Genomic DNA, 17,351 nt, shown 5'->3' with positions numbered 1-17,351 from the left:
GATGGCTTTTTAATAGATTCTGTTATGGGAATAAGAATCTGAACATCGTCTGCATAGATGTAGTGAATGAGGTTAAGACTAGTTAACAGTTGGCAAAGGGGAAGGAGGAAACGCCGGGGGAAACGGCGAAGCTGCTGCCGGGGGGGGGGGGGGGGGGGCCACCTGCCCCCCCCCCGGGCCTTCCCAGCCGACCCGGAGCCGGTCGTGGCACACCGCCGCGGAGGAAATGCGCCCTGCGGGGGCCGGGGCCATCCGGGAGGCGTTCCCCGCCCCCCCCCCCCCCACCCCCCGCGAAAGGGGTGGGGGTGGGGGATCCGCCGAAACCCCCGGTCCGACCGAACCCGCCGGGTTGAATCCTGCGGGCGGACTGTACGGACCCCACCCATTTACCTCTTTACAATTTCACGCCCTCTTGAACTCGCTCTTCAAAGTTGTTTTCAACTTTCCCTTGCGGTACTTATTTATTTAATTTATTTAAAGTTTTTTTATACCGGCATTCATGAAATCGTTCACATGATGTCGGTTTACAGAAAACAGGGGTGCAAAGAAAACAACCTAAAACATAAATACAGTACACGTGGTGAAGAGATGCAGTTACAATTAACAGGGGCTAATGAACTGGGAGTTTAAGAAATAAAGAGAGATAGAGGAGGTTAAAAATTATATACATGTGTACAATATAAATATACAAGAGTACAATATAAATATGGAGTCCAATATATAAAGCTTCTCAGCAGAGAATTTATTGATGGTGCGTGTTAGGTGGAGTTCGGGAAGGCTTGCCTGAAAAGCCATGTCTTGAGTCTTTTCCTAAAGGTTAGGAGGCAAGGTTCATTTCTGGAAGGTCAGCTGGGCCCCGTGCACAGCTGGCCAGGATAATGTAGGCTCAGGCGCGCGTCGGGAGCAGGGTAAAGCGGGGGGGGGGGGGGGAGCACATAAGGGAGGCAGTTAGGTCAGGCAGGGGTCAGGGGAAGTAGCAGAGGGCGTGGAGTAAGGAGGAGGGGTAGGCAAGGCACGGCTGCGGTGTTGGCAGGCCGTAATTGGTGGGAAGCCCAGAGGGGATCTTGAGGGGGCGGAGTCTCGGGGCAGGGCGGCGTTGGTTTCACTTCGCCGCGACTGCCCTGAGAGCCGGTCGACTGTTTTCCCTCCCACCCACCCCTTTTCTAATTTGTTTGGTTTGTACTTGTTGTTTCCTTGTTTGTCGCAGTTGGCGGATGGCCCGAGCCGGTACAGCTTGTATAGCATAATGAGTAAGATGTAATTATGTGGTAATTAATGAACGGTGGACAACTGGGATAGTTGTCGGATGTGGATTCCTTGCTCGTCAGTGGCGGGAGTCCCCTGGTCTGGCTCCTTGCTCGTCAGTGGCGGGAGTCCCCTGGCCTGGCCCCTTGCTCGTCAGCGGCGGGGGCCGCCGGGTTGGCTCCTTGCTGGCAGATGGCGGGGGCCGGAACCCGGGAAGGGTCGAGGAACGAGCCGTATGGCTGGCGGGGGATCGTCCTGCTAGAGGAGTGGCGGACGATGGTCGGAGATGTTGTTAAAATGTTATGTTAATTCAATGGCTCGGACCTCCAAGTTATTAAAGCTGCGGCCCAGTTAACCCAAAGTTTGTTGTCAGTTGCATTTATTCAAGGTGTGAACGGGGGTGGATGCGAACGAGCGATGTCCTGGATGCCTGCATTATGAGATCTCCCCGTGTACAACATTTTGAATTTAACAGGCCACTTTATATTGTATGTGATATTGGATTGGAAGCCAATGAAACTTGATCAATGTGGCGGTAATATTGGTCGCATTTCCGTTTACCAGACAGAACACGTGCTGCTGCATTCTGCAAGACCTGCAATGGTCTAATATTTGAAACAGCTAAGCCAAGTAATAAAGAATTACAGTAATCTAAATTAGCAGAAATCAAGGTCTGTAAAACGGATCTAAAATCTTTAAAATTTAAGAGTGGCTTTAACTTTCTTAAAGTTAATAGTTTAAAATAACCATCTTTCAATTTGGCGGCAATATGCTTTTTAAAAGAGAATTCAGTGTCTATAATCATACCTAAGTCACGGGTATAAAAAACAGGACTTATTTTAGTGTTAGCATTTCACCTCAAATCTGGAATACTTTTAACATGACATTTGCGTTCAAGAAGCACAATTTCAGTTTTGTCCATATTCAGAACTAAGCGCAACTGTTGAAGTAGCTGTTGTAAAGATAAAATATACATTTTAACAATTTCTAACGTGGCCTCTACTGAATTTTCAATAGGTACTAAAAACTGAATATCGTCAGCATACAAATAAAATGTGAAACCAAGCCCATTTAAAAAGTGACATATAGGTAAAACATAAATATTAAAAAGGGTGGCTGATAATGTTGAACCCTGCGGAACACTTGTTCATCCAGGACTGTATTTCTGGCTACATTGAGGTCACCCCCCACAATGAGGTTCCCCTTCCCATGCAACAAGATAAGATTGTTGACTTCGTTAAAGAATGTCCCCTGGTCCTGATTGGGAGCATATAGATTTACAAAACTATATTACGTTCCATCTATTGCTATCTGTAATAATATAAATATCGACCCTGCGGGTCGGTACGGCAAGAGCGGTATTAAACAGCAGGCGCTGGGCACAGCAATCAAGGTCAAACCCTTGTAGAGACGTCAAGCCTCGACAGACAAAGTAAAGAGGAAGAAATTGTTGAACTTGGAGGTGGACCCTTGTCCGGGGGAAACGGCGAAGCTGCTGCCGGGGGGGGGGCTATAACAAGCGCTGCCGGAGCGGCGGGCCACTTGCCCCCCCCTGGGCATTCCCAGGTGACCCGTAGCCGGTCGCGGCGCACCGCCGCGGAGAAAATGCACCCTGCGGGGGCCGGGGCCCTCCGGGAGGCGGTCCCCGCCCCCCCCAACCCCCGCGAAAAGGGTGGGGGTGGGGGATCCGCCGAAATCCCGGTCCGACCGAACCCGCCGGGTTGAATCCTGCGGGCGGACTGCACGGACCCCACCCATTTACCTCTTTACACTTTCACGCCCTCTTGAACTCGCTCTTCAAAGTTGTTTTCAACTTTCCCTTGCGGTACTTACTTATTTATTTTATTTATTTAAGGTTTTTTTATACCGGCATTCAAGAAATCTTGAACATCATGTCAGTTTACAGAAAACAGGGGTGCAAAGAAAACAACCTAAAACATAAATACACGTGGTGAAGAGATGCAGTTACAATTAACAGGGGCTAATGAACTGGGAGGGTAAGAAATAAAGAGAGATAGAGGAGGTTAAAAATTATATACATGTGTACAATATAAATATACAAGAGTACAATATAAATATGGAGTCCAATATATAAAGCTTCTGAGCAGAGAATTTATTGATGGTGCGTGTTAGGTGGAGTTCGGGGAGGCTTGCCTGAAAAGCCATGTCTTCAGTCTTTTCCGAAAGGTTAGGAGGCAAGGTTCATTTCTGAGATCTGGGGGGATGGAGTTCCATAACGGTGGGCCTGCTGTGGAAAGGGCTCGATCTCTTAAGGTGCTGTGATTAGTGGTTTTGGTGGGTGGAACAGGAGGCATCCTCTGTAGGCTTCCCTGGTCGGTCTTTTGCATTTGTATAAACGGAGAGGAATTTGTAGGTCGATTATGGTGTGTTGGTGAATGATTTTTTATATCAAGGTGATGGATTTGTAAATGACTCTGAACTGAATTGGTAACCAGTGGAGGTCTTTTAGGACTGGGGAAATGTGGTCTCTTTTCCTAGTGTTAGTAGACGGGCTGCTGCGTTTTGAACCATTTGGAGTGGTTTTGTGTATGAGGAAGGGAGTCCGAGTAATGTAGAGTTGCAGTAGTAGAAAATGAGGGCTTGGAGGATGGTTCTGAAGTCTTTGGCGTGGAAGAGTGGTCTTATCCTTTTTAAAACTTGCAGTTTATAGAAGCAGTCTTTGGTGGTTTTATTGATGTGGGCTTTGAAGTTCAGTTAATTGTCGATTAGCACACCTAGATCCCTCACATTAGTAGTTTGTAGGTTGGTTGGGAGACAAGCTGTGAGATTGTTGTCAGGAGTTATGAGTAATACTTCAGTTTTAGAGGAGTTTAGTACCAGATTTAGGCTGTTGAGGAGGCTTTTGATTTCTAGGTGACAGGAATCCCAGTATTCGAGGGTTTTCGAGTATGATTCTTTGATGGGGATCAGGATCTGGATGTCGTCTACATAGAGAAAGTGTATTAAATTGAGGTTGGTAAGGAGTCGGCAGACTGGTAGGAGGTAAATATTAAAGAGTGTAGGGGATAAAGAGGAACCTTGTGGGACTCCGATGGCCGAGTCGTGGCGTGGTGATTCTTTGTTCTGGATTTTTACCTTATAACTTCTGTTGGTTAGAAACGATTTGAACCAGGCGAGCGCCAATCCAGAGATTCCTATTGCTACTAGCTGTTTGATCGGTCTCGTGCCGGTATTTAGCCTTACATGGAGCTTAACACCCGCTTTGGCCTGCATTCCCAAACAACCCTACTCCGAGAAGACCCGGTCCCGGCGCGCCGGGGGCCGCTACTGGCCTAACACCGTCCGCGGGCTGAGCCTCGATCTGAAGGACTTGGGCCCCCGAGCGGCGCCGGGGAGGCGTTCTTACATACGCCACATTTCCCGCGCCCGCCGGATGGGCGGGGATTCAGCGCTGGGCTCTTCCCTCTTCATTCGCCTTTACTGAGGGAATCCTGGTTAGTTTCTTTTCCTCCGTGGCTTGTGTCCCTAGGTGGGATTCACCTCTGTCGTCGAATGATGTGCCTGCCTGTTCATCCAGACCTTGTGTTCCCACAAGTGGTTTTTTTTTTTTATATTAACCATTTTTATTAAGACTGTTTCAGTTCAAAATGCAAATCTTTATGTATCAAGATACCCAACCCAGAATATTTATGGGTCGACGTTGCTAAGCCGCGACGAGTAGGAGGGCCGCCGTGGTGGGCACGGAAGCCTGGGGCGAGGGCCCGGGTGGAGCCGATGCGGGTGCAGATCTTGGTGGTAGTAGCAAATATTCAAATGAGAACTTTGAAGGCCGAAGTGGAGAAGGGTTCCATGTGAACAGCAGTTCAACATGGGTCAGTCGGTCCTAAGAGATAGGCGAGAGCCATTCGGAAGGGACGGGCGATGGCCGCCGTCGCCCTCGGCCGATCGAAAGGGAGTCTGGTTCAGATCCCCGAACCCGGAGTGGCGGAGATTCGGCGCTGGGCTCTTCCCTCTTCACTCGCCATTACTGAGGGAATCCTGGTTAGTTTCTTTTCCTCCACGGCTTGTGTCCCTAGGTGGGATTGACCTCTGTGCTCGACTGCTGCGCCTCTTCATCCAGGCCTTGTGTTCCCACAAGTGTTTTAACTCCGTTGCTGTGCCTGTTCATCCAGGCCTTGTGTCCCTAGCTGGGATTGACCTCTGTGCTCGACTGCTGCGCCTCTTCATCCAGGCCTTGTGTTCCCACAAGTGTTTTAACTCAGTGGCTGTGCCTGTTCATCCAGGCCTTGTGTCCCTAGCTGGGATTGACCTCTGTGCTCGACTGCTGCGCCTCTTCATCCAGGCCTTGTGTTCCCACAAGTGTTTTAACCTGGTTGCTGTGCCTGTTCATGCAGGCCTTGTGTCCCTAGCTGGGATTGACCTCTGTCCTCGAATGATGTGCCTGTTCATCCAGGCTTTGTGTTCCCACATGTATTCTTATTTGTGAGAGATCCTAGGCTCCAATTCCTTTGTCATCAGCTGAAGTGCGTAAGTACAGACGGAATTCACTAGACGCCAACGATATTCACTGGACACCAATGTAAACACCGGGTACACACAACTCTAGGGGTGGACCCGTTCCAGGGTGTCCTTCCCTGAACAAGCATGAGGGTGGAGGTGGGCTTTACTGCACACCCACCTGACGGTCCATGCCCATACCGCTGCCAATATTCTAGCATGCATCAGAAAGATGCTGGCGAGCTTCCAGTGTTTTAACTCGATTGTGTGCCTGTTCATCCAGGCCTTGTGTCCCTAGCTGGGATCGACCTCTGTCCGCGAATGATGTGCTTGTTCATCCAGGCCTTGTGTTCCGGATTCGGCGCTGGGCTCTTCCATCTTCTCTCGCCGTTACTGAGGGAATCCTGGTTAGTTTCTTTTCCTCCGCGGCTTGTGTCCCTAGGTGGGATTGACCTCTGTCCTCGAATGATGTGCCTGTTCATCCAGGCCTTGTGTTCCTACTGGTGTTCTAACTCCATTGCTGTGCCTGCCTGTTCATCCAGACCTTGTGTTCCCACAAGTGTTTTAACCTGGTTGCTGTGCCTGTTCATGCAGGCCTTGTGTCCCTAGCTGGGATTGACCTCTGTCCTCGAATGATGTGCCTGTTCATCCAGGCCTTGTGTTCCCACATGTATTCTTATTTGTGAGAGATCCTAGGCTCCAATTCCTTTGTCATCAGCTGAAGTGCGTAAGTACCGTCTGAATTCACTAGACGCCAACGATATTCACTGGACGCCAATGTAAACACCGGGTACACCCAACTCTAGGGGTGGACCCTTTCCAGGGAGTCCTTCCCTGCAGAAAGGAAAGGGAACTCTCTCCTGGGCCAATTGATAAGAAAACCCCAATTCTGCAGCCAAAAATAGGCTGGAAATCCTTCCCCCATTGACTTTAATGGGTGACATATGAACATATACCCAACTCATTGAATTTTGTTTATGTCCATATTGACCGCAAATGGGACCCCCTTTGGACATATGGACATATGAACTTAAACTTTTGCTCTGCACATCCCTAATTGACAGTGCTGGTAGAAGAGCCAAGTTGCCAGGACACTCATTGCACTGTAATGTAGAATAATTTGCAAAAAATATTGTGTTTCAACGGGCGACGATGTCCCCGCTGCAGCGTCTGGAGAGGGAGCTCCAGCGCTGCCTGGGGAAGTGACTCTCAGTCCCCCGGACTGCCGACCCCCACTGGTGCCCGTGGAACGGGTAGACTTCCAGCAAGCAGCGATTCTTGATGACATCACTCTGTCCCCGGATGGAGGACGCCGAGAGGGAGAAGCAGCACTGCCCTCGAGAACCTCCTCAAGCCCGCTAGGAACAGCAGGGGCATCGGGAGTGGAAGAACTGGAGCCTTCTGTGTCTCCTATAACCCCCGGAGAGGAGAGGAAGAGGTTGCTGGAAGTTCAGATGGGGACTACTCCAGGACTAACGATGGAACAGGAGAGGGGTGAGTTGATTATTCCCCCCAAACCACCCATTGTGACCCTGGACCTACTATGGGAATTAATGGCCGGCATTGGGCAGTTTGTGAAGGAAGCAGACTGTAGATATAGAAAAGTGGAAGCCGAAATGCAATCCATGACCCTTAAAGTGGACGGCCATTATAAAGAATGGGGAAAAAAGCTTACAGACATCGAGAAAACAACTGTCCAAGTTCAAAATGTGAATGTTAAGCTGATTAAAGACCTTGGAAATCAGTCTAAGAGACTGGAATCGCTGGAGAATTACACCAGACATTTGAACCTGAGATTTCTAAATTTCCCGCGTGCTTTGGGGGAGGACGTCCAAAGTACTTTAAAAAAGTTCTTTCTTGAAAATTTGAAATTTCAAGAATCTAATTTGCCTTTAGTTAATAAAGCTTATTTCCTTACCAAGATACAAGGGAGAATCTTAGGAAACCAATTAGGCCTGTTAGAAAATTTGACGCAATTTATAGAAAGCTCTGCTATTGAAATTCTGGGCAGAGGTACTTTATTGGTATCCTTTGTTACAGAAAGGGATATCAGTAATGTAATGAGAGCATACTTTCAAAATATTGCAGAAAATTTCTATGGTCAATCGGTAAAGATTTTCCCCGATTTTTCTAGGCCTACCCAGTTAAGAAGGCAGGAATTTATTAAACTAAGACCGCAAGTGTTGGCCTTAGGTTATACTTTTCTTTTGAAATACCCATGCAGGTGTTTCATTAAAGGTAAAGGCGAAAGCTTTATATTTACAGCTGTTGAACAGCTTAAATCCTTCTTAAATGCGAGAAATGTGGCTGCCCCATAGTAGGGAATATCGACAGTCAGTAAAGTAAGACACCACTTGTTAAACGTTAAGCCAGTTATTCTAAAATAAGGTTCTATGATTTCTCCCTAAGTTTTCTTAGTCTTGGCCCCAATCATTCTTTGTTTGCCTGAGATAACATAAATGTGTAGATGAAAACATTGAGTTGTAATGAAAAATTGTTATTATGTTTATCCATATTTTTATTTGCCTGGAAGTATGATTTAATGTACACTTTTGAAAAATTAATAAAGTGTGAATAAAAAAAAAATATATATTGTGTTTTGAAAAATAGATGTGCAGAGTTTTGCAGAAATTAGAAAATGTGCGCAGAGTTTTCAATATTTTGTTGCAGAATTTTAATTTTTTTGCGCAGAATCCCCCCAGGATTATCTTGGGCTCATGCTCTGACTCTGCTGGACAGTGTCCAACTCTCCTGCTTGCTGCTTCAGCCCAATTCCCCTGACCCCACAGCAACCAGACAGCATGAAGGGAGGAGGGGCAGGAAGCCCACAGAGCAGCAGTGAATGCAGAAGAGAGCCTGTGCTCCCTGCTGCAGCCCGAGTACAGCGCTCTTCTCTGCTATGCTCTGCTCGCTTGGAGAGTCATTCCTCCAGGCTTTGGACATCTGTGCTGCAGGGACTGGGGACTCAGTCAAAAGCAGGTTAGGGAAGTCACCCACGGATACAGCCATGTGAGAATAATTTGTGGGAAGGGAAGGAGAGTGAATGCTGAAAGGGAGTGAGGTGAGAAGTGGTGAATGCTGGGGGATGGGTGGGGGTAAGGAGAGGATTGGAAGGACAAGATGAGTACACCATGGGAGGAGCCAAGAGGGGCTGAGGGAGAGAGAGGGGATCAGGTATGAGGGAGAAAATTGCGAGGGTGCTAGAGAGGTGACAGAGAGTGAGAAAATCAGGGACTGAAGTAAAGGAAGAAGGGAGGAAGGACTCTGGATAAAGGTCAGAGTGATGGAGTAGGAAAGAGGACCAAGGATAGAGAAAAGTGAGAGCGAGGGGGGGACCAGATACTGGGAAGGTAGCAATGGAGAAATAATCCAGGAATATGGAGAGAAATGGGATATGAGAGGGAAGGAGAAGACCCTGGGATTTGGGTGTGAAGGGATTCTGGGAAATAATGGAGGAGAAGGGGAATAAGGAATATAGTACCACAGAAACATAATGATGGCAGGAAAGGACCAGATGACCCATCCAGTCTGCCCTGCAAGCTTCTTATGGTAGTATCTTCTGCGCTGTGGATACCCCCATATTTCTCTCAAGAGTAGTAACTGTCAAACCCAAAACTTACTGCTAGCAACATTTTTACTAGGTGAGGAGCCTTCTTGATAATTCAGACAATGCTGCTTGATGTTCTTTGCTTTGGAACTTGGCCATAAGAGTTGTCCTGTGCTTTTCCCCTTATGTCTGACTCTGCTGGACAGTGCCCAACTCTCCTGCTTGCTGCTTCAGCCCAGTCCCCCTGACCCGACAGCAGGAAGGGAGGGGCAGGAAGCCCACAGAGCAGCAGTGAATGGCAGTCTGTACTCAGTTCCGCTCCACTGTTAAAGCAGAGAGGGATGTTGCAGTTATGACAAAAGCATCAAGGCTATTGAGTGAGGGTAGTAATCCCTATGCCTTCTATTAAGGGTACTCCGTGCAGGTTACCTCCATGCATCCTCTTCTTCATTTCCATCCTCTAAATCTTTAGAGAGCCACAGTATTTATCCCATGCCCCATTGGTCACCTATCTCTGAACCACCTCCATCCTTTCTCTATCCTTTTTGAAATATGGGCACCAAGGACCTTTATAAGGGCATTATCATCTCCTTTTTCATGCTAATAATTCCTTTCTCTATGCAGCCCAGAATTTCTCTGGCCATAGCTCTCTCCTTGTCACATTGTTTCACTTTCTTCAGATCGCCAGCCACAATCACCCCAAACCTCTCTTGGTCCATGAACATTAGTTTTCACCCCCATCACATACTACTCTTTTGGATTTTGGCATCCCATATGCATGACTCTGCACTCATTGAATCCCAGCTGCCAAATCTTCAACCACTCTTAAATCACTTTTCATTTTCTCTATTCCTTCAGGTGTGTCCACTCTTGCAGATCTTAGTATCATCTGCAAATAGATAAACTTTACCCTCTATCCTTTCCGCCGTGTCACTCACAAACATATTGAAGAGAACTGGTCCCCAAAACGATTACTTAACACAGTTCTCTCTTCAGAGAGAACTGTCTCCTACAAGTCAACCAGTTTGTAATCCATTCCACCACCTTGGTACTCACTCTCAAGCTTCTCATTCTATTCACAAGGACTATATCAGCGTCTCCATTAATTTTCCCACCATTGAGGTGAGCCTAACCAGCCTGTGGTTTCAGCCTCCTCTCTGCTCCCATACTTATGAAGTGGGACCACCACTGCTCTTCTCCAATTCCTTTTCCATGGATCTATTGAACAGGTCAAGCAGCAGACCCACCATCACATCTCTGAGCTCCCTCAGTAGCCGGGGATGAACCTCATCTGGCCCCTCCAAACCTGGGCGGGCAGCTGCCCACCCAATTGGAACCAGAAGTGGAGCACCGGACCTGCAAGCCCATCGAGGGATCCCATCTCCGCACGGCGAAGAGGAGAAACCAGCGCCCGTGCGCCATTAGGTGCACGGCACACACGTGGAAGCAATCCTGCGGCCGTATGGCCTGCCGATCTTCCCATTTTGGGAGGGAGGGAGCAGAAGGGCAGCACCCAGCTTCCGCTCCATCCCTCTCCTCCTCCCCAAGCCGGAAGATCAGAGGGCCTAAAGATAGCAGGAGGCCGGTGGCAGCAGGAGAGACCAACTGATCTTCCTGCTTGGGAGGGGGAGGAAGCAGAAGCTGTTCACAGGCTTGAATGTGTATGTGTGTGCGTGTGAGAGAAAAGCCTGGGTTTGTGTGTGGGTGAGAATGGAAGCTTGAATATGTGGTGGAGAATGGGAACATAAATGTGTGCATGTGTGGGTGAGAATGGGAGTCTGGGATTGCTTGTGTGGGTGAGAATGGCAGCTTCAAGATGTGTATGTGCGGGTGAGAATGAAAGTCTGGGTTTGTGTGGGTGAGGATAAGAGCATAGATTTGTGGGTGAGAATGGGTGCCTGAATGTGCATAAGAATGTAAGCCTGGGGAGGGGTGAGAAACTGAGAGCTTGTATGTGTGTGTCTGCAGAGAATGTGAGCTTGCTTGTGTGTGGGGGGAGAGCATATGAGAGTGAGAGCAGCAAGAGGTCGTCCCCTGCTGAACCTCCCACATGGCGGCTAGATACACCTCTCACTACTACCTGTGCAGGGCCCCCTTCCATCACAGCCGCTGCCCTCCTGAGTACACTCCACCTGGAATGTAATTACCCCTTCGAATCCTCCCTAGCCGCCATTCTGGATGTCCAGAGTTGGGACGGCCAGTTGAGCATGTCCAACACTCCCAGGAGGGATTTGAGATTTTGGGTGGGATCTGCTTTGCGAATCCTATATGGACCTGCTCAACCTCCAACATGGCGGCTAGATAGACCTCTCGCTGTTACCGATCCTGGGCTCCCTTCCATCACAGCCACTGCCCTCCTGAGTACACTCCCCCTGGAATGTAATTGCCCCTCTGAGTCCTCCCTAAGGGTACGAGGAAGCGATGTGGGAGTTTCAGCAGGTTGAGCAGGTCCAGACAGGGGTCCCAAAGCAGATCCCACATCCCACCCCAAATCTCAAATCCCTGGTTGAAAGCGCCCACATTAACGACCTGGGTGAGAACTGCAAATTCCCAGCAGAGAGAACGGACAGGTTATGTCCAACACTTCCCCATGGGTACAGTTTTGAAAAGATGGCCAACTTTTGAAAGTCGCGAATGTCTTTAATTAAAAAAAAAAAATTCTGAATCGTTCTTTTCTATTAAAAAAATAAATCGCTTCCTCGTACCCTTAGGAGGACTCGGAGGAGCAATTACATTCTAGGGGCAGTGTACTCAGGAGGGCAGCGGCTGTGATGGAAGGGAACCAAGGACAGGTAGACACAAGAGGTCTTTGTAGCCGCCAAAGCAGATCCCACATCCCACCCCAAATTTCAAACAGGCTGAAAGCTGCCCTGCTGAGACAGAACAACTTGGACGTCTCGACTCTGGATGTCCAGAGTCGGGACGTCCAAGTTAAGCAACTCTCCCAGGAGGGGTTTGAGATTTGGGGTGGGATGTGGGACCTGCTCAACCTCCCACATAGCGGCTAGATAGACCTCTCGCTGACACCTGTCCTGGGCCCCCTTCCATTACAGCCATTGCCCTCCTGAGTGCACTCCCCCTGGAGTGTAATTGCCCCTCCGAGTCCTCCCTAAGGGTGCGAGGAAACGATTCATTTTTTTTTAAATCGTAAACACTTCCCCATTGGTAGAGTTTTGAAAAGATGGCCAACTTTTGAAAAAATATTGAAAGTCGCGAATGTCTTTAATTTTTTTTTTTTTTTAATTTCTGAATCATTCTTTTCCATTAAAAAAAAAAATCGCTTCCTTGTACCCTTAGGGAGGACTCGGAGGAGCAATTACATTCTAGGGGCAGTGTACTCAGGAGGGCAGCGGCTGTGATGGAAGGGAACCCAGGACAGGTAGACACAAGAGGTCTTTGTAGCCGCCAAAGCAGATCCCACCCCAAATTTCAAACAGGCTGAAAGCTGCCCTGCTGGGCGAGAACAACTTGGACGTCCCGACTCTGGACATCCCAACTGGACATCCCAATGTGGAACTCCCGACTTCTGCACGTCCAGAGTCGTGACGTCTAAATTGAGCACGTCCAACTCTCCCAGAAGGGGTTTGAGATTTGGGGTGGGATGTGGGATCTGCTTTGGGACTCCTATCTGGACCTGGTCAACCTCCCACATGGTGGCTAGATAGACCTCTCGCTGATACCTTCCCTGGGCCCCCTTCCATTACAGCTGCTTCCTTCCTGAGTACACTGCCCCTAGAATGTAATTGCCCCTCCAAATCCTCCCTAAGAGTAGGAGGAAGCGATTGGGGTGTGGGATCTGCTTTGGGATGCCTATCCAGACCTGCTCAACCTCCCACACACACACACCAGTCACCTCCCTGCCCAGTCTCTGTCTCTCACACACACACCCCAGTCACCTCCCTGCCCAGTCTCTGTCTCTCACCCCAGTCACCTCCCTGCCCAGTCTCTCTCTCACATTCACCCCAGTCACCTCCCTGCCCAGCCTCTGTCTCTCACACTCACCTCCCTGCCCAGTCTGTCTCACACACACACACTTTGCTTAGAGCCCCAATGCTGTGTTCCCCTTTAATTTCGCAGTGGCAGATTTCCTAGTGCTGCCGCTGCCTTCTCAGCCGCACTGAACCAGCAAACATTTATTTTAGAAAAGTATGCCACAGAACTCAAGCCTTTCTTCTGGCTGTTGGGATATCCCTAGGCTCCCGCTGCCCCCCCCCCCCCACCTCCCATCTGCCTGCTTTTACGGCCGCTGGGAGCTCCAACTGCCCCATTTGTAATCAGCATGGCTGAGTGCCTCTTTTACTTTAAACGCGTTCTGCCGTGCTCATTGTTGGGGGGGGGGGGGGGTAAGAATCCACGGAGCAACCGGACTCTTCATTCTTGCGACTCACTGCCGCTTTGAGGAATCCCTGCTCTATCGCGGTTCCCGGTAGCTGGCCTCTTTTCTTTGTGGCTCACTGCTGTGTTTAATCTCAGCGCTTCCAGCCCGTGGCCGCCAGGGGCCTGGACAAGTGTTGCCAGGTTTTCATGAAAGAACAAGCACTTTTTTTCAAAAAAAAAAAAAAAGCCCAAAACACGTGGGATTGCAACTTTTTAAATTTTTTATAACATTTAACGCCCTCACATACTCATTCCGCTTTTCCCTCCCCCCTCCAAGCACATCTCTGGCCTCCACACTCTTATTCCCCCCCTCCCTAACCCTTCCGAGCACATCTCTGGCCCCCCCCCACACACACACACTGATTCCCCCCCTCCAAGCACATCTCTGGCCCTCACATACTCATTCCCCTCTCCCCACCCCCCTCCAAGCACATCTCTGGCCTCCACACTCTCATTCCCCCCTCCCTAACCCTTCCGAGCACATCTCTGGCCCCCCACACACTGATTCCCCCCCTCGAGCACATCTCTGGCCCTCACATACTCATTCCCTTCTGGCCCCCACATTCTCATCCCCCCCTCCCAACATACTAATTCCTCCCCTCCTGATCCCTGGCTGTACCTGCACAGTCTGAAGCAGAGTTGCCAGGTTTTCATGAAAGAACAAGCACTTTTTTCCAAAAAAACAAGCCCAAAAAAAGCCCAAAACACGTGAAATTTAAATTTTTAATAGCATTTAATGCTTGAAATACTTTTGTAAAGCACATAAAACAGCTGACTTTATTGTAATAAATTTTTGTAGCTCTCACACAGGCCGATACAGTATATTTGGACACGCGTTTTCGATGCGCTAGCTTTATCCCTTATTCAGTAAGGGGTAATAGCGTGTCAAAAACACACATCCAACCTCCCCCCCCCCCCCCCCCCCCCCCGAAACTAATAGCGCCCATAACATGCAAATGCATGTTGATGGCCCTATTCGTTATTCCCGCGCAATTCAGTAATTAAAATGTGCAGCCAAGCCGCACATTTTACTTTCAGAAATTAGCGCCTACCCAAAGGTAGCCATTAATTTCTGCCAGTGCCGGGAAAGTGCATAGAGTACACCCTCCGACTTAATATCATGGCGATATCAAGTTGGAGGTCCCAAAAGTTAAAAAAAAATGTAAAATCGGCCCGCGGCTCGAAAACCAGACACTCAATTTTGCCGGCGTCCGGTTTCCAAACCCGAGGCTGTCAGCGGGTTTGAGATCCGACACGGCACAATTGAGCGTCGGCTGTCAAACTTGCTGACAGCCGCCGCTCCTGTCAAAAAAAGAGGCGCTAGGGACACACTAGTGTCCCTAGCGCCTCTTTTTTCCACGGGCCCTAATTTGCATAGGCCACCCTCCTGAATCGCTCGCCCAGGAGAGTGGCCTGGGCACTCGCCCGCTCTCCCACGACTTTTACTATATCAGCCTGTAACAGTTAACTAAAATAAGGTCTGACAATTAGTGATAACAGCCAGTTCTTCATTCTCTATATTGTCAGCATTGTCACCATACATATTTTCATTAAATTGCTTCAGCATATTTATACCTGGCAAGAAGCTGGTACAGCAAATTCCCTCATGCTCATTCCCCTCTCCCCACCAAGCACATCCCTGGCACACACTCATTCCCCTCTCCCACCCCCTACAAACACGTCAATTCCCTCATGCACATTCCCTCCTCCAAGCACATCCCTGGCCCCCACACACTGATTCCTCCCTCTGAGCACATCTCTGGCCCCCACTCTCTCATTACCCCCTCCGAGCACATCTCTGACCCCCACATTCTCATTCCCCCCCTCCCAACATACTAATTCCTCCCCTCCTGATACCTGACTGTAGCTGCAGAGTCTAAAGATTCCTTTGCTGCTGTGCCAGTGTTGCCAGGTTTTCATGAAAGAACAAGCACTTTTTCCCAAAAAAACAAGCCCAAAAAAAGCCCAAAACACATGAGATTGAAACATTTTATTTTTTTATAGCAGTTAATGCCCTCACATTTTCATACCCCTCTCCCCACCCCCGTACAAGCAAATCTCTGGCCCCCCCCCCCTCCACTCTCATTCCCCCCCTCCGTAACCCCTCCGAGCACATCTATGGCCCCGCACACACTGATTCCCCCCTCCCTAACCCCTCCTAGCACATCTCTGGCCCCTCACACACATTCCCACCTCCCTAACCCCTCCGAGCACATCTCTGGCCCCCCACACGCTGATTCCCTCCTCCCAGCACATCTCTGGCCCCCACATACTCAGTCCCCTCTCCCCAGCCCCCTCAGAGCACATCTCTGGCCCCCACACTCTCATGCCCCCCTCCCTAACCCCTCCGAGCACATCTCTGGCCCCCACACTCTCATTCCCCCCTCCCTAACCCCTCCGAGCACATCTCTGGCCCCCACACTCTCATTCCCCCCTCCCTAACCCCTCCGAGCACATCTCTGGCCCCCACACTCTCATTCCCCCCTCCCTAACCCCTCAGAGCACATCTCTGGCCCCCACACTCTCATTTCCCCCTCCCAACATACTAATTCCTCCCCTCCTGATACCTGGCTGTAGCTGCACACTCTGGATTTCTTTGCTGTTGCTCTCCAATGCTGTGCTGCTGGCCTTCCCGTTCCGCCCACCTGCGATGCTGTGCAGTGCTAGGTCTGCCCACAAAATGTGCTCCTGACGTGTGCATCAACAAGGCTCGCAGCTTCTGCTCTGATTGGCTTACTGCTGCAATATAGGGATAGGGTGCGCCTGCTATGGACAGGCTTCATCGCAGCAGCAGCAGCCAATCACTGTATGATTCAGAGCACAAGTCCCGCCCAACAAGCCCAAAAAAACGCGACTGGCAGAAAAAATAGCCCAATTAAAAACAACCCGCGAATCGGAAAAAAAACCCGCGAATGACTACAAAAAGAAGCCCAATCTCGCGGTAAATAAGCGAGGTTGGCAACACTGTGCTGTGCCCTGCTGCTGGCCTTCTGGTTCCAGGTCTGCCCACGTGCGTTACTGTGCCTGCCGTGCTGGGCCTGCCCACAAAATGTGCTCTGTCGTGTGCATCAACAAGGCTTGCAGCTGTGCTCTGATTGGCTTACTGCTGCAATATAGGGATAGGGTGCGCCTGCTATGGACAGGCTTCATCGTAGCAGCAGCAGCCAATCACTGTAACATGATTCTGAGCACACGTCCCGCCCAACAAGCGACTGGCAGAAAAAATAGTCCAATTAAAAGCAACCCGCGAATCGAAAAAAAACCCGAGAATGACTACAAAAAAGAAGCCCAATCTCGCGGTAAATAAGCGAGGTTGGCACTGCCAGTCCTCCCAGCCTCTCCCCCCCAAACCACCCCATGGCTATGAGATGCCCCCGTCTTCCTGCCCCACCGGCCAATCAGAGGCTTCCTCCTCCCACTGGTCGGAAGAAGGGAGGAGGCTTCCCATTGGCCCGCGGGGGCAGGAAGAAGGTAAACGGAAGTATAACTGGGGCTGTGGGAGACGTGATGGACCCGCTGATGTTTGAAAACTCATCTTGTTCTACAGAGAATAAGAAATGCTGCGGTAAATATCTGGGACTGAGAGGCTGTGTGCTGCCCGCCGGCCCTCTCCTCAGCCTACCTCACTCACTCGCTCAACTCCCCTTTCTCCCGTTACTCCTTATGTTCTCATGTTAATTGGGATCTGAACGATCTGATCTACCTTTCCCTTCTCTCACCCTGC

The 17,351-nt window shown here is 49.7% G+C and overlaps 1 protein-coding gene across 2 annotated transcripts in view; it reads left to right on the top strand.

Moving 5' to 3' along the window:
• The first annotated feature begins 17,088 nt into the window (after positions 1 to 17,088).
• Positions 17,089 to 17,351, top strand: part of LOC115075727 (proline-, glutamic acid- and leucine-rich protein 1-like) — a 40,168-nt gene continuing 39,905 nt past the window's right edge. For both annotated transcript variants that reach the window (XM_029576413.1, XM_029576412.1), the window contains exon 1: positions 17,089 to 17,192. In XM_029576413.1, coding sequence (XP_029432273.1) covers positions 17,185 to 17,192 — 8 coding nt within the window. In that variant the 5' untranslated portion in view covers positions 17,089 to 17,184. The remainder of the gene's footprint in view (positions 17,193 to 17,351) is intronic.

The sequence above is a fragment of the Rhinatrema bivittatum genome, chromosome 14, assembly GCF_901001135.1.
Source record: "Rhinatrema bivittatum chromosome 14, aRhiBiv1.1, whole genome shotgun sequence".
In the NCBI taxonomy this organism is placed as follows: Eukaryota; Metazoa; Chordata; class Amphibia; order Gymnophiona; family Rhinatrematidae; genus Rhinatrema; species Rhinatrema bivittatum.
Note: the sequence above shows the minus strand (reverse complement) of the source record. Positions and strands in the feature narration are given on the sequence as shown.